This window comes from Myxocyprinus asiaticus, chromosome 37 (genome assembly GCF_019703515.2).
Source record: "Myxocyprinus asiaticus isolate MX2 ecotype Aquarium Trade chromosome 37, UBuf_Myxa_2, whole genome shotgun sequence".
NCBI lineage: Eukaryota > Metazoa > Chordata > Actinopteri > Cypriniformes > Catostomidae > Myxocyprinus > Myxocyprinus asiaticus.
In genome coordinates, this window is record NC_059380.1 from 7,051,829 (window position 1) to 7,070,439 (window position 18,611).

The window sequence follows — 18,611 nt, forward strand, 5'->3', positions numbered from 1 at the left end:
GCAAAAACCACTGCTAACCCAGAATAACATTAAGGCTCGTCTGAATTTTGCTCAAACCTTGTGGGAGAATGTTCTGTGAACTGATGAGTCAAAAGTGGAACTGTTTGGAAGACAGGGGTCCCGTTACATCTGGTGTAAATCAAACAGAATTCCACAAAAAGAACATACCTACGGTCAAGCATGGTGGTGGTAGTGTGATGGTGTGGGGATGCTTTGCTGCTTCAGGGCCAGGGCGACTTGCAATAATTGAGGGAAACATGAATTCTGCTCTCTACCAGAAAATCCTAAAGGTGAATGTCCGGTCATCAGTCTGTGAGTTGAAGCTCCAGCGCAACTGGATTATGCAGCAAGACAGTGATCCAAAGCATAGGAGTAAGTCCACCTCTGAATGGCTCAAAAGAAGCTAAATTAAAGTTTTGGAGTGGCCTAGTCAAAGTCCTGACTTGAACCCGATTGAGATGCTGTGGCAGGACCTTATACGGGCAGCTCATGCTCGACCTCAGTTCTGCAAAGAAGAGTGGGCCAAAATTCCACCACAGCATTGTGAAAGACTGATCTCCATTTATCGGAAGCGTTTGGTTGCAGTTGTTGCTGCTAAAGGTGGCACAACCAGCTATTAAGTTTAAGAGGGCAGTTAGTTTTTCACATGGGTGATATAGGTGTTAGATAACCTTTTTGCTTCAATAAAAAATATATACACTGGCAGCCAAAAGTTTGGAATAATGTACAGATTTTGCTCTTATGGAAAGAAATTGGTACTTTTATTCACCAAAGTGGCATTCAACTGATCACAATGTATAGTCAGGATATTAATAATGTGAAAAATTACTATTACAATAGCTATACAACTTCTTAAACTACTTCAAAGTGTTCTCATCAAAAAATTCTCCATCTGCAGCAATGACAGCTTTGCAGATTCTTGGCATTCTAGCTGTCAGTTTGTCCAGATACTCAGGTGACATTTCATCTTATGCTTCCTGTAGCACTTGCCATAGATGTGGCACTTCTCACGCACCTTACAGTCTAGCTGATCCCACAAAAGCTCAATGGGGTTAAGATCCATAACACTCTTTTCCAATTATCTGTTGTCCAATGTCTGCGTTTCTTTGCCCACTCTAACATTTGTTTTGTTTTTTTCTCCAGCAAATCAAATCCATTCAAATCAAATCCCTTTATTGTTACTCAACCATATACATAAGTGCAACAGTGGGTGAAAGTCTTGGGTGTGGTTCCAACCAACATAGCAGTATGACAATTACAATAAACATCTGATTTACACATAACGCAGTTTACAAATCTGTTACACAACACAATATATACACCTCTCTATATATATATACATATATATATATATATATATATATATATATATATATATATATATATATATATACAGGTGCATCTCAATAAATTAGAATGTCGTGGAAAAGTTCATTTATTTCAGTAATTCAACTCAAATTGTGAAACTTGTGTATTAAATAAATTCAATGCACACAGACTGAAGTAGTTTAAGTCTTTGGTTCTTCTAATTGTGATGATTTTGACTCACATTTAACAAAAACCCACCAATTCACTATCTCACAAAATTAGAATATGGTGACATGCCAATCAGCTAATCAACTCAAAACACCTGCAAAGGTTTCCTGAGCCTTCAAAATGGTCTCTCAGTTTGATTCACTAGGCTACGCAATCATGGGGAAGACTGCTGATCTGACAGTTGTCCAGAAGACAATCACTGACACCCTTCACAAGGAGGGTAAGCCACAAACATTCATTGCCAAAGAAGCTGGCTGTTCACAGAGTGCTGTATCCAAGCATGTAAACAGAAAGTTGAGTGGAAGGAAAAAGTGTGGAAGAAAAAGATGCACAACCAACCGAGAGAACCGCAGCCTTATGATTGTCAAGCAAAATCGATTCAAGAATTTGGGTGAACTTCACAAGGAATGGACTGAGGCTGGGGTCAAGGCATCAAGAGCCACCACACACAGACGTGTCAAGGAATTTGGCTACAGTTGTCGTATTCCTCTTGTTAAGCCACTCCTGAACCACAGACAATGTCAGAGGTGTCTTACCTGGGCTAAGGAGAAGAAGAACTGGACTGTTGCCCAGTGGTCCAAAGTCCTCTTTTCAGATGAGAGCAAGTTTTGTATTTCATTTGGAAACCAAGGTCCTAGAGTCTGGAGGAAGGGTGGAGAAGCTCATAGCCCAAGTTGCTTGAAGTCCAGTGTTAAGTTTCCACAGTCTGTGATGATTTGGGGTGCAATGTCATCTGCTGGTGTTGGTCCATTGTGTTATTTGAAAACCAAAGTCACTGCACTCGTTTACCAAGAATTTTGAAGCACTTCATGCTTCCTTCTGCTGACCAGCTTTTTAAAGATGCTGATTTCATTTTCCAGCAGGATTTGGCACCTGCACACACTGCCAAAAGCACCAAAAGTTGGTTAAATGACCATGGTGTTGGTGTGCTTGACTGGCCAGCAAACTCACCAGACCTGAACCCCATAGAGAATCTATGGGGTATAGTCAAGAGGAAAATGAGAAACAAGAGACCAAAAAATGCAGATGAGCTGAAGGCCACTGTCAAAGAAACCTGGGCTTCCATACCACCTCAGCAGTGCCACAAACTGATCACCTCCATGCCACGCCGAACTGAGGCAGTAATTAAAGCAAAAGGAGCCCCTACCAAGTATTGAATACATATACAGTAAATGAACATACTTTCCAGAAGGCCAACAATTCACTAAAAAAAAATTTTTTTATTGGTCTTATGATGTATTCTAATTTTTTGAGATAGTGAATTGGTGGGTTTTTGTTAAATGTGAGCCAAAATCATCATAATTAAAAGAACCAAAGACTTAAACTACTTCAGTCTGTGTGCATTGAATTTATTTAATACACGAGTTTCACAATTTGAGTTGAATTACTGAAATAAATGAACTTTTCCACGACATTCTAATTTATTGAGATGCACCTGTATATATATATATATATATATATACATATATATACAGTATACACAAAATAAGAAGACTATTCAATAAAAATACACTGTACCCTTCTGTTTCAAAAGTGGCTTTTTCTTTGCAATTCTTCCCATAAGGCCTGCACCCCTGAGTCTTCTCTTTACTGTTGTACATGAAACTGGTGTTGAGCGGGTAGAATTCAATGAAGCTGTCAGCTGAGGACATGTGAGGCGTCTATTTCTCAAACTAGAGACTTTGATGTACTTATCCTCTTGTTTAGTTGTACATCTGGCCTTCCACATCTCTTTCTGTCCTTGTTAGAGCCAGTTGTCCTTTGTCTTTGAAGACTGTAGTGTACAACTTTGTATGAAATCTTCAGTTTTTTGGCAATTTCAAGCATTATATATGTTCATTCCTCAAAACAATGATTGACTGACGAGTTTCTAGAGAAAGCTGTTTCTTTTTTGCCATTTTTGACCTAATATTGACCTTAAGACATACCAGTCTATTGCATACTGTGGCAACTCAAAAACAAACACAAAGACAATGTTAAGCTTCATTTAATGAACCAAATAGCTTTCAACTGTGTTTGATATAATGGCAAGTGATTTTCTAGTATCAAATCAGCAATGTAGCATGATTACTCAAGGATAAGGTGTTGGAGTGATGGCTGCTGGAAATGGGGCCTGTCTAGATTTGATCAAAAATTACTTTTTTCAAATCGTGATGGTGCAGTTTTTTACATCAGTAATGTCCTGACTATAGTTTGTGATCAGTTGAAGCCACTTTGGTGAATTAAAGTACCAATTTCCTTCCAAAACAGCAAAATCTGTACATTATTCCAAACTTTTGGCCGGCAGTATATATATATATTTGAAAACTGTATTTTGTGTTTACTCAGGTTGCCTTTGTTTTATATCTCGTTTAAAGAGCTAAAACAATTTAGTATGAAAAATACGCAAAAATAGAAGAAATCAGGAAGTGGGGCAAATACTTTTTCAAAGCACTGTATACACCCGTCAGAACATTTACACTAACTGGATGTTATGACAGTGTGTAGTTGAAGCTGAAGTGTGTGTGTTCCCATCCTAACATGCATAGACCATTTGTTGGTTGGTTTCCCCGAAAAGTGTTTATACGTATATATACTTATGTATATAGGTATATATACGTATAAACAAAAAGTTGTGTTTTAATACATAACAATTTTTCAACATGTTACAAAAACCATTACGAATTTTAAGTGTATGGTGTTTCTTTAACTTCGCTCACTTTTAGCACTGTAGACTTCTAAAAAGTACAATCTCGTTAAAAAGTATTTTTTACACTCAATAGTTTAAGTTTGTCTACTAACAATGTCCATCATTGTATGTACATGTACCACACAAGATTATACCTTTTTTTTTTTTTTGTCATTTTTCTTTTTTTTTTTTTTTTTTTTTCTGAAAGTCATAAATTCCCACCGCAGTGTCAACTACATTTCCATCCCAGGGTTTTTAAGTTTACCGATATATCTAATGGAAACTATCGCAAAAATTTCACAAGTAAAAAAATTTCATTTAAATCTAGCGCATAAACTCTATGTCGATACTTCAAAAAAACTGATTTGGAAACACTTTTTGTCGAATAAATTGGCATTAACGCAAAAATATAGTGTCACATGTCAGATTTTACCCCAGTCGTTAGCCTGTGTTAATCATGACAACAAGGTAGGCTATACATCTTTGAAAGCCAATTCATTGTACATGAAGCATTACTCACACTGTATATAATAGATTGGTCTTAACGGCATACCTGCGCAGATCCAATGCTGCAAAAACATCTGCGTCATGACGCTTCCAGGAGTGGCAACGCAAATATCTCGTATCATGGAGAACAAGTGGATAGCCACTCTTTGCAAATAATTTAATTGCGGTAGACATCCGTTTATTTATTGAAGTTGCTTTTCCACACCATAATAGATGGCAGTTATGGAATTAGCCCACAAAAAATCATATCTTTTCTGTGCACAAAGATGTTTTCAATTAAAAATAAATACACAATACTAGGAGAAAGGCTTCAGTGTGCTTTATTTATAGCCCAATTCTATCAAATTATTGTTTAGCTTTTGAAAAAATGGCAGCAAAATTCCCTGTATTATATAAAATAAATTACCAAAAGAATAAATTATTCAATGAAAAAAATAAATTACCAAACAAAAAAATAAGGTTAGGCCTATATAATTGCTTTTTCTTTACACAAACTTAAATTAGCCTTACCCTGTTATGTAGACGAAAAAAGTTGGCTGAATGACATTCTCAGAATGTTCTACACTTTTTTTCAAGACTATAAACTATCAGAACTATTTGTCCAGTGCTGAGTTCTCTTTCAGAAAACAGCATTTTGAATATTTTAAAACTTTTAAATATTTTAAATCTAACCCTCTTTACCTCGGATCGCATTTGCTGAGCTTCTTCAGAAGCTTGCATTATGATGCTAAAATTAATTTTAGATGACAGTCAAGTTCAGTTGGTCATTAAATGTTGCTTGACAAATATGCAGGACATAATGCAGTTGTGATGGCAATGCTTTAGGTTAGATGAATGTTCAAAATAGCCTATTGAATATCAGGAATGTATCATATGTAAACCCAGATGTTACACCGCATCAATTTTTCATTAATAGCTGTACACACAGCATATACACATCAATGGATGGTCCTTATACTAAGACTGAAATTTTCCTCCACTACTTGGTGCAGGTTGCCAGCTTGAACAAGGCCATGACGATTCGCTTTAGGGTCGGAACCGGTGGCAACCTGCGATAGATGCAACATCAGGACCAATATTACAGTCCTATCAGAAGGGCAACTGGTCCCTTTTGATTACAATTCCTCCTCTTCTGCTTGCACACCATTTGTATCGATTAAAGGCCATTTGAATGGAAACAGACAGAAGACTGCAAATTTTTTTTTTACACATTTTCACTTTGTCGATAACAAAACAGTGCGAAAAGTGGATGGAAACTAGGTTATTGACAGTGACAGAAAATGACAGTGGTAGAAATATTTTTTTTAATATTTTTTAAATAAATTAGCCAACTCCTTTGTCTTGTAAAGGCTAATTTCATAGCATTTTATGCACACAATTAAATGATATTTATTGCACTTTTTGCATAATTTGGCAAAATTACAGCTTTATGATGCCCAATATAACCGTTCTGCTTAAGTGATATTTACCTAAAATTTTCTTTGCTTTCTTCAAACATCACTTGTCTTATATATCATCTCGAGCATGCTCTAGTCTCCACTGACACTTTTGTCAACTTGGTTAACAAATACAGTAACCTTTGAAAACATTTTATTATGAGAAAAATTGTTTGGTGTGGTGGAAATGATGCCTCAACTGTTGGACAGTCATACTTTTTTGAAAAATTAATCATTCACACAGTAAATATATTTTTTAAATGATTTACTTTATTATAGTTTAAAACATATAATAGGTTGGATTTTTAGAATAGATTTGCATTGTTTTAATATTGAAAGTCTGCATCTGGGACAAGTCAAAAACAGTAAAATCTATACATAAAAGGCATTTGAAAAGTATCAAAATTAAAATATAGCTGCAAGCAGCGATTACAGGCCCAAGCACAACTGGTCCATTTCCCCTCGGTGGCTTTCGGAAAACAATGCAATGTGGACCCATGCATTTGGCATTTGACATTATTCTAAACAATTATGAATTAATTCGGGTATATATAAGAGGACTATTTTAAAGTCTGTTGTAAGAGCCACACTTCCTGCTGCCAGGTAGTGGCCCTATGACCATGAATTAAAATAGTAAAATCCATGTGATAAGCCCCCAAGACTAAACATACATCTCAATTTTGAAAGTCTCACATTGCACACAGAAGATATTGCACCCATTTTTCGCCATTAATTTAATGCCTCGCCATGGCAACACCGTTCGATATATAAAATTATAAAAATCTGTTCGCAATTTAGCATCTTCAATGTCTTGGCATAATGTTGTCTAAATGTGGTGATAGTCTCATGAATCACCTAGGAGGAGTAAAAGTTCAGAGACTGCAGTATCCAAATCCAAAATGGCCGACTTCCTGTTGGGTGGACCTAATGACTATAATTATGAAAGTTGTCCGGCTTGATGAGAACTATATATGTACCAATTTTGGTGACTGTAGGTGAAAATGGGGATGCTATAGAGGCCATCTTACACACCCATTTTAAAGGGGGTGCTACAGAGCCCCCTACACACCCATGTGTGACCTTTTTCCCCAGAACTAATGGCCAACGACTGTGATGTGTGTGCAAAATTTCATGAAATTAGGCATGTCAAGTGCCTCAAAAACACCCAAATATAGGAAGAAAGGAATAATAACAATACGTTGCCATGGCAACAGTATTTAAGATAACAAATATTCCTGAACAATTTTACATCAGCAGTGTCTTGACATTATTCTAAAGAATTTTAAAGCAATTCATGTAAAAACGAGGGCTATTTCAAAGTCTGTTATAAGTGCCATACTTCCTGCTGCCAGTTGGTGTCGTTATGACAGTGACCCATAATAGCTGCATAAATGTGATCAGCCCCATTACCAAACATATAGCTGAATTTTCATCAAAATCATACAGTGCACACAGAAGATATAAGGAACTTCCTGTTTTACATTTTTGCCCTTAATTTATTGCCTCACCATTTTAACACCATTCGATATCAAAAATCTGTTTGCAATTTAGCATCTTCAATGTCTTGGCATAAGGTTAAATTTGGTGACAGTCACATGAATCCCCTGGGAGGAGTATTCAAAAGTTCAGGGCCTGCAATTTTCAAAAAATGCACATTCAATCTAAAATGTCTGACTTTCTGTTGGGCGGAGCTAATGACTTTAATTTTGAAAGTTGTCCGGCTTGATGAGAACAAAATACGTAGCAAGTTTGGTGACCGTAGAAGAAACTGACCCCACCACTTTTGACAAAAGGTGGCTCTACAGAGCTTTCCAGCCATGCCCATGTGTTATCTTTTTCCCAGGCCTAATGGCCGACAACTCTGATGTGTGTGCAATATATCATGAAAATTCAAGCATGCCAAGTTCCTCAAAAACATGTGAATAATGGGCCTGGGTAGCTCACCGAGTATTGACGCTGACTACCACCCCTGGAGTCGTGAGTTCGAATCCAGAGTGTGCTGAGTGACTCCAGCCAGGTCTCCTAAGCAACCAAATTGGCCCAGTTGCTAGGGAGGGTAGAGTCACATGGGGTAACCTCCTCGTGGTTGCGATTAGTGGTTCTTGCTCTCAGTGGGGAACGTGGTAAATTGTGCGTGGATCACAGAGAGTAGCATGAGCCTCCACATGCGGAGACTCCGTGGTGTCATGCACAGTGGGCCACATAATAAAATGCGCGGATTGACTGTCTCAGAAGCGGAGGCAGATGAGACTTGTGCTCCGCCACCCGGATTGAGGTGAGTAACTGCGCCACCACGAGGACCTACTAAGTAGTGGGAATTGGGCATTCCAAATTGGGGAGAAAAGGGGATAATAAAAAAACAAACAAACGTGAATATACATAAAAAGGAATAATGACATTTAATGTGTTGCCATGGCAACACTATTTAAGATATCAAGAATCCCTTCAGAATTTTAAATCTGCACTGTCTTGACATTATTCTAAAAAAAATTGAAGCATTTCAGGTAAACATAAGAGGGATAAGTCTGTCAAAAGTGCCACACTTCCTTCCAGTTGGTTGCGCTACAACCATGACCCACAATAGCCATATCAATGTAATCAGCCCGCAAGGCCAAACATACGGCAACATTTTTATGTAAATCACAAGATGCACGCAGAAGATACGAGACACTTCCTGTTTCCCATTTTTTTTACGTTACTTTATTGCGTCGCCATGGCAACACCTTTCGATATATATCAAATCCGTTCACAATTTAGCATTGTCAATGTCTTGGCATGATGTCGCCCACATTTGGTACCTGTAACATGATTCTCCTAGGAGTATTTCAAATTCCAGAGCATGCATTTTTCAAACAATCCAAAATGGCAGAATTCCTGTTGGGCGGAGCTTATGACTGTCAGCACGAAAGTTGTCTGGCTTGATGAGATCTATATATGTACCAATTTTGGTGACTGTAGGTGAAAATGTGGGTGCTACAGAGCCCTAGATACTTGGTGCTAACAATTATCTGTTAATGAGACTTGTTTGCTTTATTTGCTTTGCACTGTGTTCAGAATGCATAAATTTCCCCTTGCCAGTTTGCATCGATGGCTAGAATTAGACTTAGAGGAATGGCAGATGACTCTGTTTTGCCTGACTCTCCAGTCTGTTTAACACTGTTGTCTCAAACTAGACATGGCAGAGCCTCTGCCCTTGTGGATGCCACAAATATGCTCAGCATTATGGGGGCATTGGGTGCCATTCAATGAATCACTCATTCTGGGCATGAAAGGCATCTCTGCAGACTCAAAACAGTGAGCAGCTCCACTTTGGAGTTCTACACTCATAGTTTCATAGATGTGAAAATTTAGAAACCTATTTCATTCATGTCCAGCAAATCTGTAATGGCTGGCTGCCCTGAAGTATTTATTGTTGGAAGGATATTTGTCTTTAGAAAGAGTTGTTTTATGAATCAGTGCCTGCTTGGGCATATAGTTTTATGATCTTGCCGTCGATTTCACTTGTGTTGCTCAGTTAGCTTTTCCAAGCTGTTAATTACAGAATAAATAGCCATAAAATCAACTTCAGAGAGTTTCTTAGGAGGCATATTTGTTTTGATCATGGCTGTGTGGTTATGTACAGATTCTGCTGTGCTCAGAAATAAATGGTCAAGAGTCTGCAAGAGAGGTTCGGTGTGCCTATGCAGAGATTTCACTCCCGTATATTGCACTGCAGTGTGGCTGGCAGTTCATTTCCTCTGCTGTGATGCTGAGTGCTCTAGTCAGTGCTGTCACGTTCTATCTGAGCTCTAACCTGCCGGTCACTGGGCCTTGCTGAGCAGCGCTGGCGTTAAGAGTGGCAAGGCTTATTTCTGTCATTGTTGCTAATCTTCTGTTCTTCCCTTTGCACAACCATCATCATCCTCCTCTCCCTTTAGGTGACAAGTCATCCAGAGCCAGTGTCCCAATCCATGAGCTTGCAGCAGACTCCTCAGGCCCAGTACAACATACCGGACCGCGACAAGCAGCTGCTGTTCTCCGACTTCGAAGATCTCAGTGCCTCTTTCCGCAGCCTTTACAAGACTGTGTTTGAGCAGTCCTACAACCAACAGGGTGAGTTTTAGACAGGGCCGTTCCAACAGATTCTACAGTAAAAGAATCATGACCAGGCCCAGATGAAATCTGCAGAATTTTTTTGCATTTTCTGTGCTGATTTTGGGGGGAAATCTGTGAAATTTGTGTCCGGAGCAGAGAGTACTACATTCTTATTGGTAGCTGAAAGCATCATCAAATTAGCCAAATATTGAATTGACAAACATATATGGGACAGGGACTTGTAGAACTTTGTGAATGATGGGCGTTCCAGTTTTGCAGAAATTTGCAGAATCTGCGGACACAAATACATTGTGGACATATCTTTCAATTGTGCATGCTAAAAGCAGCGATAACTTGCTGGTTATGGATTCATGAAGATTTTTCTGAGATCGTATTAGAAAATTGCCTAGATAATATTTATTATTGTCTGCTTTTCAAAGTCTAATCTGCAATATATTCGTATATAAACAGAAATTCTGCAAGTTTTCTTTAGATCATGTTTAGCTGCAGTGTATTTTATGTGCATTATTTTCATGGATTACCTAGGTAGATATAGCTCGGTTGGGCTGTAAAATCATTTTGATTGACAAGAGTTTACCATTTCATATGGAAACCTATCATGATATAGTAGAACTGACTGCTAGATTTCGTTAACTGCAAACTTGCCTGTCTTTTAAAAGTTGATACCTATTGTTTGTAATCTGATTGACTGATGTACAAAAAGCACTTGACAAGCGTTGGTCATGTGCAATGTCAAACGAGCCCCCACGTCTAACCTACTTTGCACAAATCAAATGCTTTTCATGTTAATGCTTCCAAAGTGAACTTCTTTAATCTTTCATCAGTGTTTTATTAGTTGAAAGTTGTTACCTTTTTATGTGCATAAAAGTGAAATCTCTTAGTCAGACAAGCTTGGGCAATTAAAATGAGCAAATAAAGCCAGCGAGAGGATTTCACACCCCACTGCTAGAAACACTGAGCTAATTCACTGGCTTTGATAATAGGTAATGAACTCGCATTATTATTCAGGGGGGCTGCTGGCTAATTGCTTTCTGTGCTCTCCCATGGTTGGACAATAGGCTTTCTCTGCTGATAAGAGATGCGCTCCTGTCACCCCGCCGATGAGTGTTCTCTGGCGATTGCAGCGATGCAGTGCCCGGAGTCAGCTCTAAAAGCTCTCCACTGAAATAGGTTTACAGTGCCAGCGCCATGATGGAAAGGGCCTCTTAAGAACGCGAGCTGCACGCTTCGGTGATCGCTATTGAGTATGCAGATGTTGGAGGCTCGTCGGGACTTTTTGGACACTAGTTGAAAACAATCACAACATAAATGAAAAGTTGGAGAGGGAATCGGGACGACTTAAGAGGACAGATGATGACTCTGTGCTGAGTCATTGTCTCTGCACCTCAGCCGTGTTGGCGCCCTAGTACATTTTAAAAGAGACAGAATCAGATTTAATTATTGTTCTTTTTTTACCACTTGATTGATAGGGCCAGTAAAAGATAGGACATGAGGGGGGGGCAAGGGGGGAGAAGAGGGAGGAACAGGATTGAGAAATGTTGTAGGCTAGATACCAACTCTTTTCGACCGCACAAAGATGTTGACTCAATGTGTTGGAGCCAAGGATTGAAGGTTTAGCTGGTTAGTATGACCCAGTTAGCCCCTGCTGGTATATGTCATAAATAAACCAAAGCATCTATTTCCATTGGTGGCAGTTCAAAAGAGCCGTGAATACATTTTTTGCAAGCAATTTAGAAATCACAAATATTTCATTATAGGATGATAGGTGTTTTGCCAAAAGGGCTGGGTATATATTTATATTTCCCAATTCAATTGATCCACAAGCTCATGATTCGATTTCGATTCAATTTGATTTGATTCCAATTAATTTGAGTATATTTCAGTTTAAATGTCCATTTTGCTTACATATTAAAGCAATTTGACAATTCTTAATACCAATTTGGATACCCCAACAAAATACTGAGTAAACATTGTTTCAAGTTCTCTCATTATTCAAGACAAATTGTCATTAATAACAAAGAAACAATTACAAGCAATAGAACAAATAAAACAATAAAACAAAGATACAAATGACGAAAGCAATGCTTTTTTTTAAAACAAAAGTTTTTAACAGCATTATCAAGTATTCAAGTTAACATTCAGAATTTGGAAAAAGTGACATTTAACATAAAACTACTTGAACTTACTAATCTTCACTGTATTATGATAATACATTAATACTTTTTAAAGCTACTTTAAGTTATCCAGCCTATAGCAGCATGTGATTTTCTCATTACTGTTGTTTGATTAGCCAAATATTAACAAAATACTTGATAGTAGCAGGCTTGTAGGCTTCATTTACACTTCAAGTGGGATATTTTGCTACAAATCTGCTTTTTCCTCCTGCTGTTTACATTCTATTTAGACACAAATGACTGTGTTTACACCAATACCTCACCAAGATCCAATCATTTTCCAAGAATTTTTGAGGTGTATTTTAACTTTTAGTTGTGTCTTGTAATCGATGTAATGAGCACCCCTTTTTTTTTTTTTTCTCCAAACTCACAGTATGAGCTGAGGGTTTCTAGTTAAGGACTGAAGTTAAGGTGCATTGACATGACGTCATTTTCCTGTGGCTCCAGAGTGATTAGTAACGTCATTTACAGCTCAGGCAAAAAAAAAAAAAAAAAAAAAACACCTCGCAGATCAAATGCCATTTGAAATAAATGGGAATACTTACAGAGTCCTATCCAGGGATTATAGAGCTTTTTGATTAAGGTGCATACACTAACCGCAAGGCCATTTGACATGCGAGTAATGTCCTTTCGTTTCTTAGGCTTTGAAAATTGTGGTCACATACTGACAGCATATTACTGAGATTTGTTTGCACTTCTCACTATTTCAAGGCTATATGATGCTATGTTCGATCTGTTTGATGTCTACAGGTCTGATGGGTATGCCGTCGGAGTCCTCCCAGCAGACCCACACCTCCTGCTCTTACCAACACTCCCCCAGCAGCACCATCAGCACCCACCCTCACAACAACCAGAACAGCATCAATAACTCCCACAACAACATCCCCAACAACGGTAGCCAGGTGCCTCTCTCCCATCCCCCTCACTCCGCCCACAACTCGGCCCACGGACAGCACCTCTCCCAGCATGGCCCTCACAGCCAGCACCAGCACACAGCGCACAGCCAGCACCCACCGCACACCCAGCACAGCCAACATCCCCAGCATGGGCAGCATCCCTCCCAGCACCAGGCCCACGGCCAGCACACAGCACAGCAACAGCAGCAACACCAGAATCTCTCTCACCAGCCCCATCCTGCCCAGCAACAGATGCAGTGCAACACCGGTAAGAGTCTGACTGTCTGTAATGGTTCTTCTTTCTGTTGCTCTCTCTAGGTGCATTTATATGCGCTTTCTTACACCGATTATGCTTAATAAGCCAACAATGTGGGTCATGTAAATGCCTTAAATGGCTTTCTTTTATCGTGGCAAGGTCATAAACGGTTTAAGAATAAACTGTTCAGCACACGTAGATTTTTGCCCATTTTCTCAATTTTGTGTTGCATGGTAAACACCTTTACCGACGTTCTTATTGGCCGCTCTTAATATGCGCAAGTGTGTGCGCAAGACGTTTACGTTTTGATGTCAGAAGCAGAGAATAACCTGATTATTTAACATCTCATGTAAACACGGCTTACTTGCGTTCTCAGATTTTTGGAATAAGCTACATTTTGGAAGTTGTCAGTGTATTGATAAGCACGTAAACACTCTCTGTCTCACAATTTCAAAGTACTTTATTGACATGATTGTTTTGCACAGTGTTGCCAAAGCATCATTACACACACACAGAGACAAAAAAAGATTAGTATTTTTATCAATATTAAAAATAATAGGTGACAGTTGTGATGATAAATTAGAAAATAAGTGAAATACAATCGAATAGAATAGCTTTTTTATATTAAAAATAATAGTGACAGTGGTGTTAATAAATTAGAAAATAAAATTAAATACAATCAAATAGAATAAATAAAACAGATATTCAGCAAGATATTAATAGACATTAAGAATACTCTGTTCTGAAGACAATGATGTCTTATAATTTCTCTCCTTCTGGCATGGCCCTGACAGGCCAATTTATTCAGGCCTCTTATAACAGTCATTTGTTTTAGGTAAAAAAAATACATGGCAACTTTGGAGCAGTCAGTAGTAAATCACCAGTTGATTTATACTGCTTGCTCTAATGAGAACAAAGTAAAGGGTAGCACACCTCAGAGAGCAGTTAAAAAAAGGTCTGTTGCAGAGGGACATGGCTCCCCCTGCTGGCTGAAGCAGGAAGTGTACAGTAGCTTCCACACATCTGCTGTAGCCTTAACTACATTGTTATTTTGTGTGTGGTGCAGGTCTTCCCAGTGACTGGTATCCCAACCTGGACGCACTGAAAGAAAGTTGCCGCATTGCCAGCAGCTACAACTGGGCTGATGTGGATCTGTCACCTTTCCAAGGTATAGTCCACAACTCCTTACTTATGTAGGCATCACAGTGTGTTTTTCCAAGAGACAAAATGTTAATGGTAAACATAATGTTTATTGTTTGGCATTTTAATATTGATTTGATACTGGTTCCACTTCATCTCGTATGATGCATAATATAATGATCAGTGTTGGATGTAATTGGATTACAAAGTAATTTGTTACTGTAACCTTATACATTTATGGCAAAAAAGTAGTATAATGCATTGCAATTTAAATTCCTGTGATTGTTACAGTTGCTGACTTTAATTACATTTAAGTACATTAATTAGGTTACACAAATTTCTAAAATAATATAAATTCATTTAGATTACATTTAATATATAATTATGTTCATATCTACATCTGTTTGTGTTTCTGTGACAGCTGAAGGGACAACCACAATAAACAAGTAGAAAATATAGACATCATTTTGAATTCATTCAGCGGAAAAACAAAAAACTTTCTTTGGAAGTGTTTTAGAAAGTAACTTAAAAGTAAAGCAATTAGAAATGGGAAGAAAAAAAAAAAAAAAAAAAACAGAAACTTTGTAACCATAAAAAGTAATCCGATTTCAATTTTAGAGAAGTAATTTGAAATATGTAGTGGAGTACTGTTTTCAATAATTACCCAACACTGATATTGATGCATAGATGACTGAAATTGATAATATTAAATGCATTCACATGCGCTGCACTTACCAGTTTTAAAATATGCTTCTTTATATAGTGAGTGTGTGTGTTAAGATGAAGGTTTATCAAAGAAAAGTTCCAGGCTGGTCTCATGAAATTGACGTGAGCATTGCAAAGTTTTTGCAAAACTGAAATGATGTGCTTCATTCAACGTTTGGCTGCAATTTTCAAGTGCAATGTCCAGCGAGTGGTGCAAAAACTGAGTGAAATTATGTTGTAATCAGACAAAGTTTTTAAGGTGAATTTTAGACGTACCTCCCTAACTAAAACTGTACCCTAAACCTAACCAATAGTGTCCAAAAATATAAATGAGAGTTTTACAAAACAGACATCCTTACCCTTAACCAACACCTAAGCCTAACCGATAGTGTTTTAAAATGCAAATAACCACGTCATTTTGTGTCGCATCTATGCCTCTTTAATTTTCGTGCGTCTTTGGCTGGACTGGAACCGCGGCTGTCGACCCCAAAGTCCAACGCTCTAACAGGTGAGCTACCAAGCAAGCTAAAGACATAGGAATAAGTGTGTCTATGTAGGTGGGTCTGTGTTAAAATGTATCGTTTTTCAAATCATGCGGTTTCAAATAATGCTCTAAAGTAAAAGTGTTTTGATAACATAACATAGCGGGGGGGGGGTGAGTAATAGTTTGAAAAATACGTTTTAATAAAATAAAATTGGCAGTTGTACTGCAAAAATTTATATTGAGTAACATTCATTCTATGAGACCAGGTTGAAAAGTTCATTTAAAAAAGAAAATTACTTACTGTAGATCTTAAAAGGAATGTTTCAGGTTCAAGACAAGTCAAGCTCAATCGGCAGCATTTGTGGCATAATATTAAATACCAAAAAAATGAATTTTGGCTCATCCCTCCTTTTCTTTAAAGAAAGCCAAAATCTGGGGGGCCTGGGTAGCTCAACGAGTACTGACGCTGACTACAACCCCTGGAGTCGTGAGTTCGAATCCAGGGTGTGCTGAGTGACTCCAGCCAGGTCTCCTAAGCAACCAAATTGGCCCGGTTGCTAGGGAGGGTAGAGTCACCTTCTCGTGGTCACTATAATGTGTGGTTCTCGCTCTCGGTGGTGTGCGTACGCCACGGAGAATAGCGTGAAGCCTCTACATGCGCTACATCTCCGCGGTAACGTGCTCAACAAGCCACGTGATAAGATGTGCGGATGATGGTCTCGGACGCGGAGGCAACTGAGATTCATCCTCTGCCACCCGGATTGAGGCGAATCACTACACGAGGACTAAGAGCGCATTGGGAATTGGGCATCCCAAATTGAGGAGGAAAAAAAAAAAGAAAGCCAAAATGTGCGTTCCATTGAGGCACTTACAATGGAAGTCAATGGGGCCAATCCGTAAATGTTAAAATACTCACTGTTTCAAAAGTATAGCCACAAAACAAACAATATGCATGTTAACATGATTTTGGTGTGATAAAATCACTTACTAACATTTTCTGTGTAAAGTTATAACCAATTTTACAACTTTGTTGCCGTGACGATGTAATGTCAACAAACCCTAAAATGACTGTAAAAATGACAGTTGAAACAACTTTACAGCTCAAGTATTACATGAGTTTTAGCAGAAGAAATAATGCAAGTGCTTTTATAAAATGCTTATCAAAAAGCTTCACATTTCCGCTTTAAAACCCTCCAAAAATGGGCCCCATTGAATCCCATTGTAAGTGCCTCAATGTAACCTTGATTTTTGCTTTTTGAAAGAAAAGGAAGGACAAGTCGAAATAAATTGTGGTGATCAACATTATGCCACTAATGCTGTCGATTGAGCTTAACTTATATTGAACTTAGAAGATTCCTTTCAACTAGCTTCTGCAACATTTGAGTTTACTTTTTTTGTTATGCTTACTAAGTCACAACTTAATAACCTACGTTATGAAATGGCACACAATGTTTTTATCCAGTATTACAGGAAAATATTGCTCCTGTTAAGCTATTAACACCTGTTAAGCTATTTGCTGTTTTCTATTTTTTATATATGATTTATTGAGCACCTTGATGTATTTAATTTTGAAATGTTAGCCACAGATGTGCAATGTTGCAAGCTTTTTGTTTAAGTTTTGTTAAATAGACAGTGGTCATCATTTTCCTAAAGGTTTGAAAGAGAGCATGAGGCAAGCGGAGCTGAATAACTGGTCTCTGGAGCCCACTCAGATGGCAGACCTGTGCTCCTCCATCAATCAGTTCTTTGCTCGTACTGGAATCCAGCCACAGGGAGCAGTGCAGCCTCCAGTGTGCCACGGCTCCATGCATCCAAACAAGCCCAGCTCACATATTAACACAGGTGGGTTATTCAGACATCCCTAAAAACCGATCATTTAACTGTATCACTGTGGTATCATTTTGGCATCACAATAGTAACTTCAGTTTGTTTTTCAGGAAATATGTACATGGACTCAAGACAGAGTTTGAGTTCTATGATGGGTCCTCCAGGATACCCCCATATGCCCCCAATGAGCAGCGCTGGTCCCACTATGACAGGTCCTTGTTTTTTATAGCTCGTATTATGTTGTTCACACCACCGATTTCCTTGTTTTTGCACATATCTTGCCTACCACATAGCAAAGAGTTGGAATGCTGTTTCTTTGTCTAGCTTTATCGAACAGACAAACAGGTTAATTAACATATCACATTGCTAAGGCAAGCATCACTATTACTGTTGCTTATACTTGGGGATTTGAACACACTCCCTAACCCTAAGTATTAAACTTTGATGCTTAGTACAACTACACAATTAATTGAAAAAGTAATCCAGATTACAATCGCGCTGCTGTGATTAAGTGTGAAAATCATCGATAACATCGATGTCAATAACGGCATTCCATTTATGTCTACTCCTATGGGTCAAATGTTTCTATTTACAATGTGTTCTAACCAATCCCAGAACTGTCCGTTGAGCATTAAAACGGTACTTGCGAATCAGAGATGCCTAAATTAGTCTATAGTTCTGTCATTTATGACAACCGATCCTAATGCACAAGTTTTGTGCCCAGTACGATGCCCTAGATGCTTCTGTTCACTGTGACACACTTAAAGTAGTGCTGAAGAACCTGACACTCAAAAGAAGCTTAGACGATAATTTAGAATTATTTTATTTTATTTTTTATGTTGCACTACTTGCTTGCAATGTAGACGGTACTTGCAATACACTGCAAA

At 38.3% G+C, this 18,611-nt stretch overlaps 1 protein-coding gene across 3 annotated transcripts in view; it reads left to right on the forward strand.

Moving 5' to 3' along the window:
- The window catches only part of LOC127427586 (forkhead box protein J3-like), a 144,913-nt gene that overhangs the window by 119,468 nt on the left and 6,834 nt on the right, over nucleotides 1–18,611 (forward strand). For 2 of the 3 annotated variants that reach the window (XM_051675254.1, XM_051675256.1), the window contains 5 exons: nucleotides 10,065–10,239; nucleotides 13,167–13,580; nucleotides 14,635–14,736; nucleotides 17,551–17,739; nucleotides 17,823–17,936. In XM_051675254.1, coding sequence (XP_051531214.1) covers nucleotides 10,065–10,239; nucleotides 13,167–13,580; nucleotides 14,635–14,736; nucleotides 17,551–17,739; nucleotides 17,823–17,936 — 994 coding nt within the window. The remainder of the gene's footprint in view (nucleotides 1–10,064; nucleotides 10,240–13,166; nucleotides 13,581–14,634; nucleotides 14,737–17,550; nucleotides 17,740–17,822; nucleotides 17,937–18,611) is intronic. The other variant, XM_051675255.1, reaches the window with a different exon arrangement.